This window comes from Nilaparvata lugens, chromosome X (genome assembly GCF_014356525.2).
Source record: "Nilaparvata lugens isolate BPH chromosome X, ASM1435652v1, whole genome shotgun sequence".
In the NCBI taxonomy this organism is placed as follows: domain Eukaryota; kingdom Metazoa; phylum Arthropoda; class Insecta; order Hemiptera; family Delphacidae; genus Nilaparvata; species Nilaparvata lugens.
In genome coordinates, this window is record NC_052518.1 from 82,063,195 (window position 1) to 82,081,759 (window position 18,565).

The 18,565-nt window shown below is 31.8% G+C and overlaps 1 protein-coding gene across 5 annotated transcripts in view; it reads right to left on the reverse strand.

Moving 5' to 3' along the window:
• LOC111059838 (hepatocyte nuclear factor 6) overlaps positions 1-18,565 on the reverse strand; it is a 113,385-nt gene that overhangs the window by 12,188 nt on the left and 82,632 nt on the right. For 3 of the 5 annotated variants that reach the window (XM_039441729.1, XM_039441730.1, XM_039441732.1), the window contains 2 exons: positions 12,419-12,451; positions 5,091-5,203 (listed from right to left, as the gene is read on the reverse strand). In XM_039441729.1, coding sequence (XP_039297663.1) covers positions 5,091-5,203; positions 12,419-12,451 — 146 coding nt within the window. Of the gene's footprint in view, positions 1-987; positions 5,204-12,418; positions 12,452-18,565 lie in introns of those variants that run through there. The other 2 variants (XM_039441733.1, XM_039441731.1) reach the window with 1 other exon arrangement.

Sequence of the window (18,565 nt, forward strand, 5' to 3'; positions counted from 1 at the left end):
AACACAATCTGTTTGACATTATCTGTTTATTCTAATAGCATTTATAAGGACGGCAGAAAATAGTACATCCAAAATTCGATGTGTGTGTAACTAGCTTTAGAATGTAAGTTATGAAAATCTTGAGCTTGAAAATTAAAATGAGAGCATTAGCAAAATAACGAGGCTGATGAGGATAACTCACTCTGCACCTTTTTCCAGTGCTTCTCGTTTTTAGCTTCTTGCGAAATTATTTTGCGAATGAAATAAAGTGTAAAAAGAAGAAACACATCTCTTGTATATATGATGGCTTTGTCTGTACTCAGAGAACTCCAAATTTACAATTCTCAACTCAATGTAGAATATTTTTTCTTTCCCGAGTTGCATGGAAAAGAGGTGGAGAGTTCGGTATCTCTTCATGACAATTATAATTAATTAATATTGTTTCCTAGTATAATAGTAGGCTATAGTTTAAAAAGTAGAATGACAATCTGGATGTTAAAAATAAGAGATGGTACGGAGTCGACCTACTAGAAAACTCAAAATTCAATCACCTATTATTGAATTTTATCAATTAAACATAATATCATGATCTATTATACGAGTAAAATCTAATTACTAATAAATATATCTTAGTTATTAGGATAATGAAATTACAGTTGAGAATACCGTTGTTGCTTATCAGCACAGTTCGATAAGTGACAAATTCAATGCTGGAAAACAGTCAGATATTGAGGCAAATGTTTTGAATTGGAGAAAAGGTTATTCCAATTAAATCTTCGAAACAGGGAATTTGATTCAGTGAATCTTCAATCCACAGATTTGATCATGAAAACGTATTTTAAAATTGTTCGTGAATTGTTAAGATATTGACACACAAAAAGGCTTTTCTATTAACACACTAAGAAGGCAAGAATTTGTGGTATCTTGAAAAAAAGTTATTCCCGACTCCGAAACATTTCTTATTTTTATCATTTTAGGGGATAAATTAGCTAGTTCAATGCAAATGCGCAACTTCGAACAACTGTATTATAAATCTCTGGTATTTTAAACAATAATATCACAGTGTCATAAACTTTGAAGAACGATAACTCTGAAAGTTCACTTTCAAATAATGTTTTTGTAGTAGTATTAGTCTTTTCATAATTCAAGATCGTTCTTTGGTCATTTGAGAGTTTCCATCTCCAATTCCCAGAATATTTATCATTATAGATTTCTTCACTACTTGTTCTGCTAAACAGCCTCTTCTCAAGAGTTCAAGTCCATATCACTTGGTTTCAACAGAATCTGCTTTAATAGGCGTCATGTTTCGAAATAAGGCTTTTTAATGCTTCTTACAAATTCCCGAAATAATTAACGAAGATTTATCATGATTTTCAGTGCTGTGAATTGTTGTCATTCGAAGTCACTCTTGATGGTTGAGTAAATCAGTTTCAAGAAGGAGAAGAAGAAGTTCTTATTCCTTGAACAGGAATCTTCAGTTTATTTCCATCGATTTGGTTTATTACACTTTCCATTAGATAATCGATTTTATTTATATTCCTTGTACGGATGAAAATGAGCTGTATTTCAAGAAAAGTGAAATTTGATACAATTCTCCAAAATATTGAGTCTAATTACAACATTCGAGCTTCTTGAACATAATCATACAAAGCTGTTCATAATTATTGATGTTGAAGTACGTTAGAAAAGTATCAGTGGATCAGAAATTTACAGTGTAATTACTCAAACAATGTAAATCTAAAGCAAAATTTGTGAAGTAAAGTTTTGCAATAAATTTCCTGCATGTATGAAAATAATTAAAGTCGTATTTTTACCATCCAATTATTTAGAGGAATAAAATATAAATTTATAATATACTTATTTCCATTAAAAGAATACATAATAAAACGTTTTAGAATCTGGATCAACTTGTGAATTAAATTATTAATTGGTAGCTTTTAAACTTCTTTATTACATGGATTTGATTTTAAGATTATTCAGTCATAACATACTTCTTCTTCTTCTTTCGACGTTCTCGAGTTGAAGGATTTAGATAAGTAGATGAATAGTAGTAATAAGTGAATACTGATATGAAAAATAATTAAATATTGAATTGAAATGTCAATATATTGAAAATTGATAAATTTTACATAAAAAAATTATTTAGAGTATTAAAAAAGGCTGATCCTCAATCCTGAGAGTTTTGAGAAAAATGATGAATGTGTTGAAAAAAGGCAGTTGAAGGATTGACTTTTGCAAGGAAATGTTGTTGCAGTTCAGGAAGTGATGTATCAGTGTTGACTCAAGTGTGTATCACTCCTCGATGTAGTGCATTTTCACTTCATGATCTTTTTTGAGTTATTACATTGCATTATGATAGAATTTCTCAGAATAGAGTTAGGCTTCAGTAATTTAGCCAGTCGTGAGTTTGAATCGAGACCAGCGCATGGATTTTGCATCATATCTCTCTCTCTCTTTCTCATGTGGGCAACATACACCGAAATAATGTGAATCACGATAAGCAAGTTATATCTAGATGATAATTGTTGATTGGAATAAATATATCAAATTGTTATTAAAAAAATTATCAATAATTATCATAAAATCAGAAAATCCCACTCTTTTGAAAATCTTAATTCCGATAAAATATGAATAGAGAATGGATCTCTATAAAGCGTATTTCCTTCGGAATTATGAAATCAATTCAATAACACTCTTTAAATTATTGTTGATCAGGGAGTGAATTGAATTTGAATAGAACAAAATGTTAAGGATATTCAAACAGAGAAAAGTAGTACATGAAAAACTTTAAAAATTTGTTTGTGTATCGTGAACGTTCATGAACATCATTAAATTAATAATTTATTTAGAACTTTCCACTTCGTTAAAAGTATAACTACTGTCTATGATCCACATGTAAAAGATTATTGCGTTATTGCGGTTAGCAATATCCAAAATCCTTCAGTTTATCCAAGTCCTTGTGTCGATTCTAGTTTAGTGTTTCCTTTGTTTCTATATTTTCTGTTTCTCATGTTCTCTTCTAGAAACAGATTCGTGAGAGTGATTGCGCTGCGTTTCTCTGTTGTCCAAAATCCCATGCGTGAAATTACGAAGCTTCTCGGTATCCATGTGTATATATATTATATTGCTTTTCTTCATATTTGTAGGATGTGTAGAAAATTGACAATTTGAAAAACATTGAGACTTGAGACTAAAGTTACTGAATTTAAGATGAATCTAAGACAAACGTAAGTTTTTCTGCAAAAAATTGATTTGATGCTTTCAAGCAACGATTATAGGATAATTGAATTAATTAAATTGTATTTGATTGAGGAAAACCAGATTCATTAAAGTGATAATAGACCATTTAATCGGAAAATTAACCAGTAGCTCATGAAGCAATGAGCGGTGAAAGTTTTGAAAGCTTTTGAACACGCTTTTATGAAATTTTGCTGTTGTGTGATGTGGTGAAACACTGTTGGTTGTCGCATGATATACTTCACAGTTTTCCTCAACGCTTCCCTCGATGGAAACAAACTCGCGTAGGTAGCTGACTCCACAGAACAACAGGGCGAACTTATTTTCAACCGAGAGAGTTTGTTATTGTTGGCGATTTGTAAAAGCCATTTTAATGGTCGATGATTTTGCTGTTTGAAAACGTTCTCGTGAATTGTTTTCAATTATTATTAGACGTGTCAATGAGGATTCTGTCCCTTCCATTATCCAAAATGATTCTTTAATTCATCTGGAAACATTCATTCCATTTGCTCCTCTATCGAGATCGATTATTATCGTAGTGTTCTTCTCCATAGATAATGCATTGTTGAGATTTGTTATTTTTATAAATTATTCCATTCCAAAAATCTCTTATGATCAATCTTGAATGAACTTGATGAATAGTTTCTCCAATATTTATATCGATACAGAAGTTAAGTTCTTGAATAGATGTAGTTGAGAAAGTTTGTTCTTTGATTGAGTGATTAAGAATTAAAATTAAATACGATTTATCATTTCCAAGAATGGATAGAAATATGCTAAGTGACATTGGAAAACAGATTTACGTATTGATTTGAGAGAATGAATTTTACAGTATTATTGATGTGTTCTCACTTCGATCAATTGAAAGGTAGTTGGATCAATTGATAGTTGATCAATTGATAGTTGGCAAATCAAATTACTGGCAAACAAATGGATGAATGAATTTCAACTTCGTTTATGAAATCAGTTGAACTGAACTACCAGATTATTTTAGAATTATTCTTTTTGTCTTCTCAATTGTTTGAATAATAATTGTAAACTTCTCAAGATGAAGCGGACGAAGGTTTCTGCTTTTGATTCTCTAGTTTTTATAATATTGTCTACATTTGTTCTACAATATACGTTTTCATGGAAACTTAATGACTTTTGAACATCAGTAAAGCTTATAAACATCATCGAATTTATATATATAAATATATATAATATATTATATGATATTGGAAAAATATATAAATATCGATGAATATCGATAATGTACATAAACTCAGAAATATACTTGGCTTCTACAGTGCCTGTAAAATGGCTCAACTACTTGATTAATTCATACATTTAGAAGATAATATTGATGAAAATTTAAAAGGTCTCTAAAATTAAAAAGGTAAATTTAAAATGATGATTGAACACAATCAATTCAGATTCCACCATGGTAAGTCGGATAGGATTTCTTGAAATATGCTCTTACAAAAAATACATATTATTTCAATACGGTACAGCTAATGTTAATCATTATGATAATTCACACAGCGAGTCATGTTTCTTGAGCGTCTTATTAAGCGATGTTATTTAAATAAATTACATTGACTTGTAATTATTGAGGACTGGTCATATCCTCAGGCGTAGAGATACCGAACTCAATAATAAAACCACCATATTTGATTTTCGTTGCATAAATCAGCCGGCAATCCTTTTTCCAGTTATGTTTACAAGAAATGTGCTCTCCTATCACCTGATTTGTAGTGACACCTCAGGCTCTGAAAACTCTGGACAATCCTCAAATTAGAAACGGAAATTTGTTGCAATTCGGATTCATTAAAATATAGGTAATTTTGAATTTGTGCCATCTGACTAGTTTAGGCAATGAATTTCATTAGAACCTTAAAAATAGCCTGTAGAGTACGGCGCTGGAGGTCTGTGAAAACCAAACGCGGCTTCTTGGGTGCGGGCGTGTGGTCTGGGTGTATCTGAGGCTCGTCTTTCCTCTTGCAAGCTGTAAAAACAAACAAATCAAAACATAAACCACAAAATTAAGCTACGCTCAATAAACAATGTCTAATCAAATCTACAATAAAACGACATTAAATTTGTCACTGCCACTCATTAATTTTACGAATTTGAGAAACTACTTTCGGTTGTAACACCATCATTCTCTGGCGAATTTTCAGTAAATAAAAGTTTGCGACATTCAAACTACCACAACCACAAAACCACGTTGAATTTGAAAGTATTCTTCATTGATTTAGGAGTTCACTTACTCTTTAAGCAGTTGAGGAATTTTGGCACTTGATTTGGCATTGACATTCAGTGAACACACTAGTGTATATTGCACGTCAGCATTCGGCTTTAACAATGAGGCAATACGATCGTCAACTTCCACCAAGTTTTGACATATCTCAGGGTAGGTGACCAATGAACAATGAGCAATCATGTATAGAGAAAATCTGAAAAGCTGGTGGTTTAAACTCAAAATTCATCAAATTGTAATAAATGGAAATTGTAACCATATATACTTTTGATTTACTGTTGGCGGATGAGTGATGGGTTGGAATCCAACCAAGAGCATGATTGTTTGTTCAAATCATCATGTCATCTCAAAAGCGGAAAAGCGTATGGGGACATCATTCATCAGCTGATCTAAACACAGTATTATCATCCAGCAGCTCATCTCTAATCGCATACCTTTCAATATACCAAATTCATATCGATCATACCAAATTGCATCTGAAGAATGGCCCTCTCTACCCTCTCTACCCTCTCTACTCTCTCTCTAATTCCTCATGAGCACAAATAGCATCTAAAATGTAATGTGACATAATTTTGTAAGATGGGAACTCTAGAAGGCTACTTGATGTGAAATTGACTACTAAATCATTTCATAGTCAGTCTACTTACAACGTTGTAGGTCTATTAATGTAATTTCATGTGACTCGGTTGTTCTCGATATGGACATGTACAATTTTCATCAACAATTCGAGTCTGCTTTTAACATTTTATTGCATTTAGTAAGAATTGTTGAGAGAGTTTGCAACACTATTTTAGGAGTTACGAGAGACCCAAATTGGGGTTTTCTAGAATCTTCAAGGAATATATCAAATCACACTTTTCATAGAGAGTTTAACTATGTGAGGGTTGATTGTTCTTGCTGCTATGTAAATTTGTTCGTATTAGATTGAATGTGTTTTATGTGTGTGTTTAATTGGTATTATTTTCTCCAGTTACAAATTCAATGAATATTTATTTGAGGCCTGCTTATCATCAATACCAATAATAATAGTGATAGAAAGACACACAACTAATCATCTTATTTATTTAAAAAAATTAATTCTTCGATATAATAATGATAAGGCTCTTCAAGAACATCTCTCTTGTCTCTTCACGAATTATCATTATATTCCATCGTTCAAGAAAGTAAATTGGAATTATATTGAATTACTGTCCAGTTTTCTGTTATAAATATGAATTTGTTGGTAATAGGTATTCTAATTATTGTGTATCTGTTGATGGAACTTTCAATCCCAAAAGCATGATAAATTTGGTTTCAGTTCAAGAAATAATATATGTTTTGAGGTTAATGATATAACTTTTAATAAACAAATTCATAGAGAGGAAGTTACAAATACGTGATATGTGAATTTCAATACAATTTTGAAATTAGAATCGATTCAGTATAAAAAGTATAAAAAATTCACTCTTTTAGTTTTCGAAAATAAGCCTTAATTTGACAAAACATCTTTTGAAGGAGAGCAAGTCCTCCCTAGAATAATATTGCATAATCGTCTACTCGAGAAATCGTCACATTATATTCAAGATATACGAGTGAATATTGGGATCGCTTGAATCCATGTGTATGAATACTAAATTTGAAAAATGGCTCACTATCTGTGATAATTTATATTTATGTCAACTGAGGTGGGGAACATTCGATTTGAGCAATCCACTATTATTCATTACCTTCAGTCAAATAATCAAAATTGAGTCATATGATACATGACTTCGATACAAAATGTTAAGAGAAAAATGAATGGTGAAAACCTAACATGAGTTTTGTCTTTATCACATATTATTTATTTCTCCTTTACAAATCCTAGTCTTTATTTAAATAAGGAATTGTCTCCCGTTAATGGTTAGCTATGATAAAATATAGTAAAAGAGAACAAGAATAATCTGATATTCACCCCATAAGATGAGGGATAAGATATTTTTTATTACTAGTCAGGCTTCATACTTCACAAGAAAAAACAAATTTCGGACAATATTTGAAAGACTTTGATAAATAGATGTGCTATTACGTGGCTTGGAAGAGCATCAGGGCTTACATCTCATGGGAGACACACCTGTTATCGTAACATTAGTGATTTTTCAATTATAAAAAACTTTCCATCGCACAAAATAGCCCACGTTTCGAGGCATATCAGCCTAGAAAGATGAATCGATGGATACTTAGATATACATTATTGGATATGCAGAGCTCTTATTTTTATTCTGTGATCTTGGCGTCTGGTTGTAGCATAATAATGTCCTCTTCCTTTATTCCCGTTTTTGGTCCCAGATGTTATCCCCTTGTCTTGCAGTATCTCTATCCTAAGAAATACCGCTGCCTTAAAGTATCTTCCTATGCGAAAACTCAATCTGTTTCCTTCTTCATCCCTTGCTTTTTTCTCATTCAGAGCCAGTAACCATATGGCAGCAATATATTATTCTATCTAAACCTTTTCCGGCTATTTAAAATCGTTTGCCCGTGCAAATTGGTTGAATACTGAATTTAGGATAACTTATTTTTTATAACTTGGTGAATACGAATATATAGTTCTCCAGTGAAAAAAGAGGTCGAATGACTAATGACTTAATTCGAAAGAATAGTTTAAAAGAGCTTAGTTTGGAGTCAATTTTAAATTGCAAATATTCCCCTTTCTTATATTATTTTCAACTTCATAAACTCCTCACAAAAAACGTTCATATTGAAATAATTATGATTTTTGTAAGAATAATATTAATTATTATAGAAGAATTAATAGTATTTTCCTACGGTTACCTTGAAAAGTGACCATTCCTGCACTGATTACAGAACACAAAGAATCCCTTTTACGCTCTAGTGCGCAAAGTATTACTTTGCGTAGGCCTACTCTTAATACTTTGCGTATTATCTTACAGCCATCGCAATCAGCTGTTGACATTGTTGGCGTGTATTTTGAATGCGAATTTGTTCTATCTATATTTTTCTGATATTCAAATAAATAAAAATGAGAACTCATTAAATTATACATTTTGAATATTATTGATTATTCATTATTTCAAATATTTTTTTTTCATTCATAAATTGATTGGTTGAAAAATTATTTAGAAATTGAGATTTACTCAAAATCATTCAAATTTTCAAATTAGTTGGATAATTTAATTTTCAATTGGATTATCAAGTTTAAAATAAATTGAAGTTGTTATTAATAACAAAATTATACAGATAAACATTTGATGGATTTGAGCAATCATTTTACCCATAATCAATCACTTCTCATATTCAATGGTAACTGTAGGAAAAAAATTATGTGTAATACGTGCGCAAAGTTCCTCTGCTGCACTCAAGAAACCATTCCGCCCTCGCCTGCGGCTCGTGCGTAAACGTTTCTTTCTGTGCAGCAAACTTTCACTTTGCTCACTAGTTGCACAAATAACTATTTTGTTAGAACTTCAATGTAGTTCTAAAACTTTTTTAGTTATTCATATCACTAAAGCACATCACTAAATTGATAGCAATCAAAGAGTAGATTTGTTAAGATCTTTTACTGACGATTTTATAAACCTCGTGCTTATATCAATCATTGAAACTGAGTGCGATATTAGTTAGTGTAATCTTTCTATGATGGTGGAAAAACGTGATTAGATTGAGAATTGTTAACCTTATGTGGTCCAGTAAAGGCAGGAATGTATGAAAAGGAAAATTATAAAATTTGTGAGTTTATAGCAGATAGCACTTTGCTTTACTATAATTTTCATAGATTACTAGTATTTTCCTACTAAACTTAAAGCCTATTTCAACTATAACGAACGTAAAAGAAAATTATACGTCTAGGAAATGACAGCTCTCTCTCTGAAGTTCGAGACGGAGAAGACGTTTTCCTTCATTGCTATTTGCACGAGTGTGTTGGAGAAAAATCCAAGTGTAGGCCTACATAATCGAGTGATATTCCCCTAAGTTTCGGGTTAAAATATCCTGGATATTTAATTTCAACATTTAGTAGTGGTTGATAGTTTGATATTCTGGCAAAATTACATTAATGACGAAGTCAATTTATGAGAAAATGAAGATTATGATGGAGAGATTAAAAATCCCTCATAAAGGATCAATCCTAAACAATAGAATATAATATTTAAGGTAATTTAATTTGATTGCTCATCAGAACTTGAGACGTACTTTCTCACCTATACGAGTATATTTTGTTATAACGTAACGTTTCGCCGGACAGCTCAACAGTCTTCCGTAACAATTGACATGCAAGAGCAGACAAACAGCTGCACACTTTGGTCGGAATGCACTAATATTCAAGTTTTCGACTGCACAGTCGAAAATGTTTGGTGAAACTAAACGTTAGTGGCTGGCCTTACAAACTAGAAATGCTGACAGGAAATTGAAGATCTTTGACTCATCAACAAAGACTATGTTCGTTCAGTAAGGGTGGCTGAACAGAGAGTATAGAATGTAGTCTTATATTCTATAGTCTATACGCTGTTCAAACTATCTTTAAAACATTATTGCTTATCTAGATGTCAGTTTTCAGATTGAGGGCGAGAAGAGTGCCAGATGAATAGTGAATTGAATTAGTGATTTCCAACGAGAAATATTCTGATAACGGAAATATACAAACATATAGGATTTGAAAATGAGCAATTCAAAACAAGCTTGGGTTAGTGTACTTTTTTAAAGTTTCAGTAATAAGATCTCATCATAGTTCACTCTGAAATATCACAAGAAACTTTTATAAAATTATCTTATTTCTTCTTAGCTTCCTGGGAAACGATTTCATTATTGTTGAGTATCCCACCTGAATTATGAGTTATATTTAGTTATTCAGAGTTTATAACCAAAACTGACAACTCAGTGTAGATTAAAAAGGTTAGTATAGTGAAGGTATGTTAGATTGTAGGTAGGCCTAGTATGTATGGGTAGTGTATGGTGTATGTGTATAGTATAGGAGATATGAGAGGGTTCTTAGTACTAATTAAGTACTAATTAGTACTTAAGTGACTAATGACTTTATTCATTTATTCACTTATAAAAGTATTCTATGTGTTGAATGACTAATGACTAAATGCTTATTTATTAATTAATTTATTCAAGAGGTAAAAGGAGGGATACCACTGCCATAAAAATAGAGTTTTGAATTGTTTACTGGTACGGTCAGACACATTAAATAGATAAGCGAAATTTTGGCCCAGAATTTTGAATATTGGTTATCTAAACACATCGAGACAGGCATATGGACAGGATCATTGCTAAGTGATAAAAAGACCAGTCGACTGATAAGCGACAAGTTGTTTGTTTGTTATAGCTTGAGTTATTGAGCTGTATCAATATGAGTTATGGGCTGTATGAATAAAGGCAATTTAGAAAGCACAATTGCATCAACTACAGAAACGCAATAATCTTTAGAGACCTTGAATAGTTCCTTATAAATATTGGTCTAAATGAAATGTTTGTAACAGATAAAATTTATAGATTATCCAGAGAAAAATAGAATATCTTATAATTTATTTCATAATTTTATTGTTGAAGGTGACTAATGTTAATTCATTTATATAAGTTTGTGGGCTTATAATTTCAGTGGTCCTCAACTGTATTATGCTAACGAGAAAAGGTTGAAAATCTTTTTGTCTTGACGTGAGAAAATCCATATATAGAGTTGGCGGGAAAAGAAAAACATGGATACAAATTGCAGCCAAAATTTTCTTTGCTTTCTTGTATTACCTTTTACTTGTTACTTGATAGCCGTTCAAGGTTTATTTACCTTATCTCTAATGGAATATTGATGATAACATTATACAGAGATTTGCTCTTCCAAACCGCAAATTTCGTTAGTTATACTGTTACGCGATTTCAAAATTTAACTGTTCCTAATGATTCTGACTACAAACTACAGTGTCTATCGAATAATGTGTCCCTACTGTTTTGAATAAATGATTATCAAATAGCAATAAAAATAAAACATGGGAATTTTGATGGGCATCTTGTTTGGTGATATTTGAGTAATTATGTACACGATTGATTGTGGACTATGTGAATGAATCGGAACAGATAGCGAACAGATCGTCACTCATCCTTCATCCTTCGTTCCAATGAACAAACACAAGTGACAGGTGACAGGTGACTTTGTTCAACATACATAACCCTGCACAACTCATCATCCATCTTCAAATAAATCTTTCAACTAGAGGAATCTTGCGTAAACAGAATATTAGTTTCTGTGCGGTTATTTGAGAGGAAATTAATCTATTAAAAATGAGATCCAATGTTTTCTCCACCAACAAAATAGTAATTGTATTATGAGTAGTATGAGATTGAATGAGGATACTTGGATATGTAGACTTGAGTACAGAACAGTAATTTCCCAAGCCTTTGCTTTGAGAATATAGATGATCAAATGTAAGTTAATCTGGATGTTAGATTTCAGTATAGAACAGTGAATTCCTAAGCCTTTGCTTTGAAAATTTGGATGAACAATCTGGAATTTAGATGGTTATCTGATTGCAATATCATGTCTGAGCAAAGATTAAATTTAAATACAAGAATATATTCTTGTTCATCGATTATAAGAAGTTCTCAAAAATAGGCCTATAAATCCGAGGACATGATGAAAACAGAGAGATATCTTTCAATTGATAAGAACTAAAGAAATCATGTTCACAATTTTAATAACTGAGAAATATAAATGAAAGTCATGGAGAGAGAGAAGAAAGAACTTCTCTCATTTTCAATCGACACTCCTACAATCCAATACTCAGTTGATACAAATCAGTGTTTGTAAACTTGTCTTGTAAACCTTCTTAGCTACAGTATGTCGTTGCTATGTTTTCGGAGCAATCGTACAACCAAGTTTTGTATTTTTATTTATTGGATTCATTCAAATTTCATCATCAAGATAATATTATAAACAATTTCCATAAATATATTTGATACATTTTCACATTCATAAATCAAAGTTGGCTTTCTTACCTAGAAAAGGATCCGAGTCTTGGCAATCCGAATCTGAAATAAGGGTTTTCAAATTATTGACTTTTCACATAAATAAACACGTCATATGATTCAAACAATGATACTAATCTACTATTTCCTATCGAAAATATATTGCTCTTGAATGGTAGATTAAATTGGAATAATTATGATTAATTAGATCAAACTCACTAACTCATATTGGTTTGATGCATGCATAAAAAGAACCAAACTAGAACTAAATCAACATTCTATCAGTCAACTTGAAAAATACACAAATCCCGGTCTCATGTTTGTTCCCTCTTCGAGTTTATCTTTTTTGTCGTTATCATACCAATAGTAAGTATCATTATAAAATTATCAAGCGATAGAAGAAAGAATATTAGTTATATATTATTATGTTGTTCAGTAGCCACTGCACACTCGTCCGAGTCTTTACAAACTAGGAAACTAGGCTTCACTAATCCCGAAACTCATGAGAAAATTTAATTCTTGAGTCCTACCAAGCAGTATAGGAATAGAATTTGACTTTAAGTTATGAAGAGTTTTTGAGAAAATTGTGATTTATGAAGATTTTTTTGAATTTAATGATTTCACGAAACATTGTTGACAGATATGAATGAAGTAAAATAATTTATTGGAGACACATATTTGGAGATATTGAATTTGTTTCAAAATTATATATCATGTGAAAAGAATGAACAAAAAGTGGATTTAGAATTTATTATTTGTATTGTATACAAATGAAATTATCTGTATAAGCTTCAACTGATCCACGCAGTAACGATTGATTTCTCAGTGGTCTCTTAAGTAGAAAAAATCGACAACTGTTGTTATCAAGAAATAATTAACTAAATGAGTTCAGTGGGATTTAGATTTTTCGTAGAAAATAGCTGAGGAGATTGTACGTCATTATATCTGTCTCCTTTGTCATCCTCAATAAAATTAGACCAGTATTTCATCTTTATTTGCAATCCTCCTTTCCATATTTTCCTTTCATCAACCGTGATGGACTAATGTAAAATAATATGGAAAACATTTGCAGCTCATACAAATTGTAAAGTGTTCGCGCTGAAATAACAACGACTTAAAGAGGTTAACTATGATTCAACGCCGGCGAATATACACGAATTATCGGGGGGGGGGGATAATAAAAAGCAATCTTACAAAATTTGCATAGGTTATTCCATGGAAGTGAGCTTCCACTGCTAACTAAAGGAAATTAGAAGATATAGCTTCGAATTATCGAGATTCTAGTAGATATTTTACTTCTACACTATCTGGGCCCGACAAGCATATGTTGCTGCCGAAAATAGCAAAGTATTTACTACGAATGAAACTTTTCAAAAAGTTTCAAATCACAATAATTTACTACTCACAATAAATGTCCACTTTATAGAAGCTATAGAAAATCAAAATGCTAACCACCAATCACTCAAACCATGAGGTCTTCAGAGATTTAGTTTTTGAAACATTAAACAATGTGCAATTTGAACCGGAGCTCAACGAATGGCGATTCAATTCTGGTCAATGAATGGTGAATTCATTCTGGTGAATTTTCTTGGGCGAGTCTCAACTAATATTAATTTATCCTTTATATCATTAATTGTGTTTCAGAGGGAGATGTGCTTACAGAGGTATGACTATTGATCCTGAAACTAATATTTGAGTATTGGTTTAGCGGAGGAAAATTTTTATGGGGAAACACAATTCCTAAGTTCATCCAATCATCAACCAGTTGCAAGTTCGATCGCTCTTTGATAAATAAACTTCTTTTTCCAGTGTCAAGAGTGTTTAGTGGACATTTGAAGATACCCCATTGAAGCTCACACTTGAAAGGATTCTTAGTCATTCAATATAGAAAACTCATTTTTATTGGCTTCTGAGAAACCCATCACAATCCAGCCACTCTCGCTCATCTTGACAATCTGTCTGTATCTCGCAATCTCTGCATCATATAATTGCTGGAACATTGTGATGTACACTTTCTATTCAATTACGTGTGAAAGGAAATAATTTCCTATTAAAAGGAAACTTTCTCAAAATGCTTTTATAAGTTAGCTATTGACAACTTCGAGCGAGTAGGCCCTCTTTCTTCTTTGAACCTTGTAATCTACTAAAAAATATTATCAATGCAATCATAAACATATATTTGAAAAAGCGTTAGCGAGTCCTTACTTTTGACTTAAGGGCAAAATCGTTGTCAATCTGTCTGTTCTACAATAACTTTTGAACGATTCGATCAATCAGCTTCAAATTTTTAAAGCACATATTCTTCGAACCTTTTCACAGGTCAAGTTTGTTGGACAACCAAATTGATTCATTCCTTCGTCTTTTTCAGGATATAAAAAAACATTGAAAGTGCATAAGAAAAAAATTGTTGTGATTTATCATTTAGTCAGTTGGATTATTAATTGCATACATTTCTACAATTTTTCCATTCATCTGCCTGTAACAAACGCGTTATTAATAATTGTGATAACAGTTGCTATAAAGTTACTAGTACTGTAATAGCTGATGCTATTTGAGAGCTATCACACAGACTTCACTTTATGCACAGACACATGATTTCAGCAGATTAATAAACACCTTAATTTACAACTTTTACATCAACTCGCTTCCGGTAATGTTCTGCCTATAACATACGCGTTATTAGTAATTCTACTTGTGATAGCAGTTGCTATGATGTTAGGATTATTGGTCTAAGGGATTTTGAATTTTGATAATGTATTGTTCACCCACACGGAGTTAATAAAGATGTTAAATGGATTAACATAGGCATACAAAGTTGGAGAAAATTATGAATAAAGCTTAATATATATATTTTCCAAAGATAATTTGACTGGGTTTCATTGGGGATTTTCGAATTAAAAAAAACTACTTTTCAGTACCTTCAAAATTCTGTTCTGCCATAATGACTTCAACTTTTTTTTAGGAAGGTTGTCAAGTAGAGATGCATGATCTAAAAACAGAATTTCAAGAGAAAATGGATGGTGAAAACTGCACATCAAAATCTCAAACCGTTTTAAAGATATTCACATATTAAATCATACAGAAATTTAATAAATGAATACATTAAGAATACGACAGATCAAATATGTTTTGTTCAAAATGTTCAATATGTGAGTAAAAGTTACTATCAGTGTTTACTTGGACTTGAAAAAGTAAAACTAGATAGTTTCGATTTTCAAAGTCATTAATTTTATTTTTACTATAAATAATGTAAAAATAAAATTAATGACTTTGAAAATCGAAACTATCTAGTTTTACTTTTTCAAGTCATAAATATATATAAATGTGAATATCTTTGAAACGGTTTGAGGGTTTGAGATATCGATATACGAATTCCACCATTTATTTCCATCTGAAATTCTGTATCAAAATTATCTATGCATGACCACCTTCCCGTTTTAAATATGAAGTTAGATCCACATGATGGGTCCAAGATGATGAGCAAAAAAGTGACAGAAAATTAGTTTTTTTAATTCGAATAGAATCCCCAATGAAACAAACTGTCAAATTATCCTTGTAAGAGAAATGTTAAGCTGTTCCCATAATTTTCACTAGTAGTTCTGTGAACAGCAGACCTCGCGCAGTTATAAACCACAGCCTCCTCTTAAACTGTCCGTCAGAGTAAATCCAGCCTGTATGACGTGTCGGCAAGATATCGGTGTGAAAACGGCTAATGGCTGTTGGGGTTGGTGTATCAAAAATGCTAACATCAAAAGCTAATCTACTTCAAGACATACTGGCAACAGATCAGGCCGAGTTGAAAGCAGAGAAAGGTCCAGAGAAATAATTATGTTATTTGGTCTATGTTAGACTCTGTTGAGAGGTCTATGTTATTTAAGTTATTAATTGCATGCGATTAATAGTGCATTTAATGGTGCATGAAAATTGTATGCAATTAATAGTTCACATGACTGCTGATTTTTTACCAAGTTACATTGAGATATTAATTCCATGCGTCATTGCATGCAATTAATAATCCACTTGGCAGCTGATTTATGATGAAAAATTCTATAGTCCGATTAATCCTATCTTTAGAGTAGATGATATACCTTATACAGCGATATCGGAGTTTTTGAGGAAATTCCTTTTTCTTTCACATTATCCTTAAAATGCAAAATTTCAATAAAACCTTGTGTATACATCGTCGCGTAGTTGAAAAAGGAATATTTCTGCCATATCTCATAGAATTCTTTCAACGCGTTTGACTGTAAATGCGTTAAATATATACATACATTCTTACATTTTTATAAATTATATTATATATACTTGTAATTACAAGTAGCGGACTTTAAAGATTAATACAACAGTTCATGAGCGAGTTATCCAACTCAGGGGATCACTAATATTAATAATAACTTGATATTGTTTAATATAAAATAGTATCGAATACTTTTTGACACCCTCTCAACAAAATGGTGGCTATAGGACTCCCCCATCTTGAGGACCCCTAGCTTCTGCTTTAAATACAATTTGATAGTCGAAGCTTATAAAGACGAAAGTATGAATGAACATTGTCAATAAAGAAACATGAATCGTACTGATTCTAATGAACATCAAAGGCCGCAGGCTTAAAAAGTATTTGCTCACATTAGGAATGAGAAGAAGGCCTAAATAGATATTCACCTCCTTGTACGCAATGTAATTTTACCAAAGAATATTGGTATATCGTAGGATAAAGTCGTAGTTGAACATTTGCGTGAGTGGATCGAAGAGGAGTCAAAATTCAGGGAACTCCAAAGTTCGGATCACCATTATGTTAGCCAATCTAGGTAAAGAATGCGACTAGGATAAGTATTTCACAATAAGTTTTAGCTTTCTTGACGTGATTCAGCTTTCTTCAATAGTAATAATTGAGCAAAATATCTCTCAAAAACTTTTCTTTACAAACATTGAGTATGTATACACATAGTTGAGTGTATACACTCATTCTACTTTGATGTTTATTGATTTGTATTGTAATAATAATGAAATAATACAGACGATAAAATACATTTTTATGAGATTTTGTATGGGTGTATTGCTAAACTCTTAGTTTAGGATTGTTTCTCTTACTGAAGTGATGAAAGTTACTGTTGGTGTGAAACCTGTCTAAATTACAATGAACATAACATTGAACATCAAGAACAAAAATAGTGATGGTACCGTCAATATCCTAAGGCGAACAAAAAGCGGCTTGCAGTGAGTATTAAATGGCAAATTGGAAATTATTCTTACTGCCTTTTTTGGAGAATAAAGATTGATCTGGCTCCCACACTGTTCCCTCAAAGAGCAACACCATACATAAGGAGACTTTGGATGTGAGCAAAATAAACATCTAGTAGGACAGATGAATTAACAGTTGCACTGAGTATCTGTAACATGTACATGCCCTTAGCCAACCTGCCGGATAAATAATCCAGGTGAGCATTCCAGGATAAATATTGGTCAAAGTGAAGGCCCAAAAATTTAAGGGGAGGCTCATTCGAATTTCTGATGAAGCTGAAAATGATGTCAGTGGTTTTATTTCTATTTAGAGATAGATTGTTTTCAGCACACCAATCATTTTCATAACTGCGTTACTCCTTTCAAGTACTAAATCCAGATCAGTCTTGGAGGTACAAATAATTTTTAATCCCAAATCATCTGCAAACAAATAGCCATCATTGTTTATATTATCAATAATATCAGGGCACCGATCTTCGCTCGTTATTTTTATTTATTGATAAACAGAACACAATTCTCTAAAGTGATCGTGTTCATATTTTACAGCGGCTATACGTCAGCTTATGAATTTCTGGGATGCGATATTTTGATTTTCCACAGAATCATTCGCTCACTTTTTACTATCCACAGACGACGAAAGTCTCAGTGGTTCCAGCCAAGGATGAATTATCGTTTTAATGTCGTTCAGCGAGTTTTCCCAAGGATAAGACTTCTATTATTTATTTGTATCCACGAGGGGTTGATAAAGTCGTTCGTTTATTGAATACAGAAAGTTTTATCTTCATTTTATTAGCTGAGATTAACTTAATTTTTTTGTGAAAATAATAGAAATAAAATGGTGGAATATAATCTTTTGAAAATATGACAATTACTTTCAAATGAATAAATAATAGATCAAAAGAATTCTAGTGTCTACGTCTATCGTAGACGTTGCTT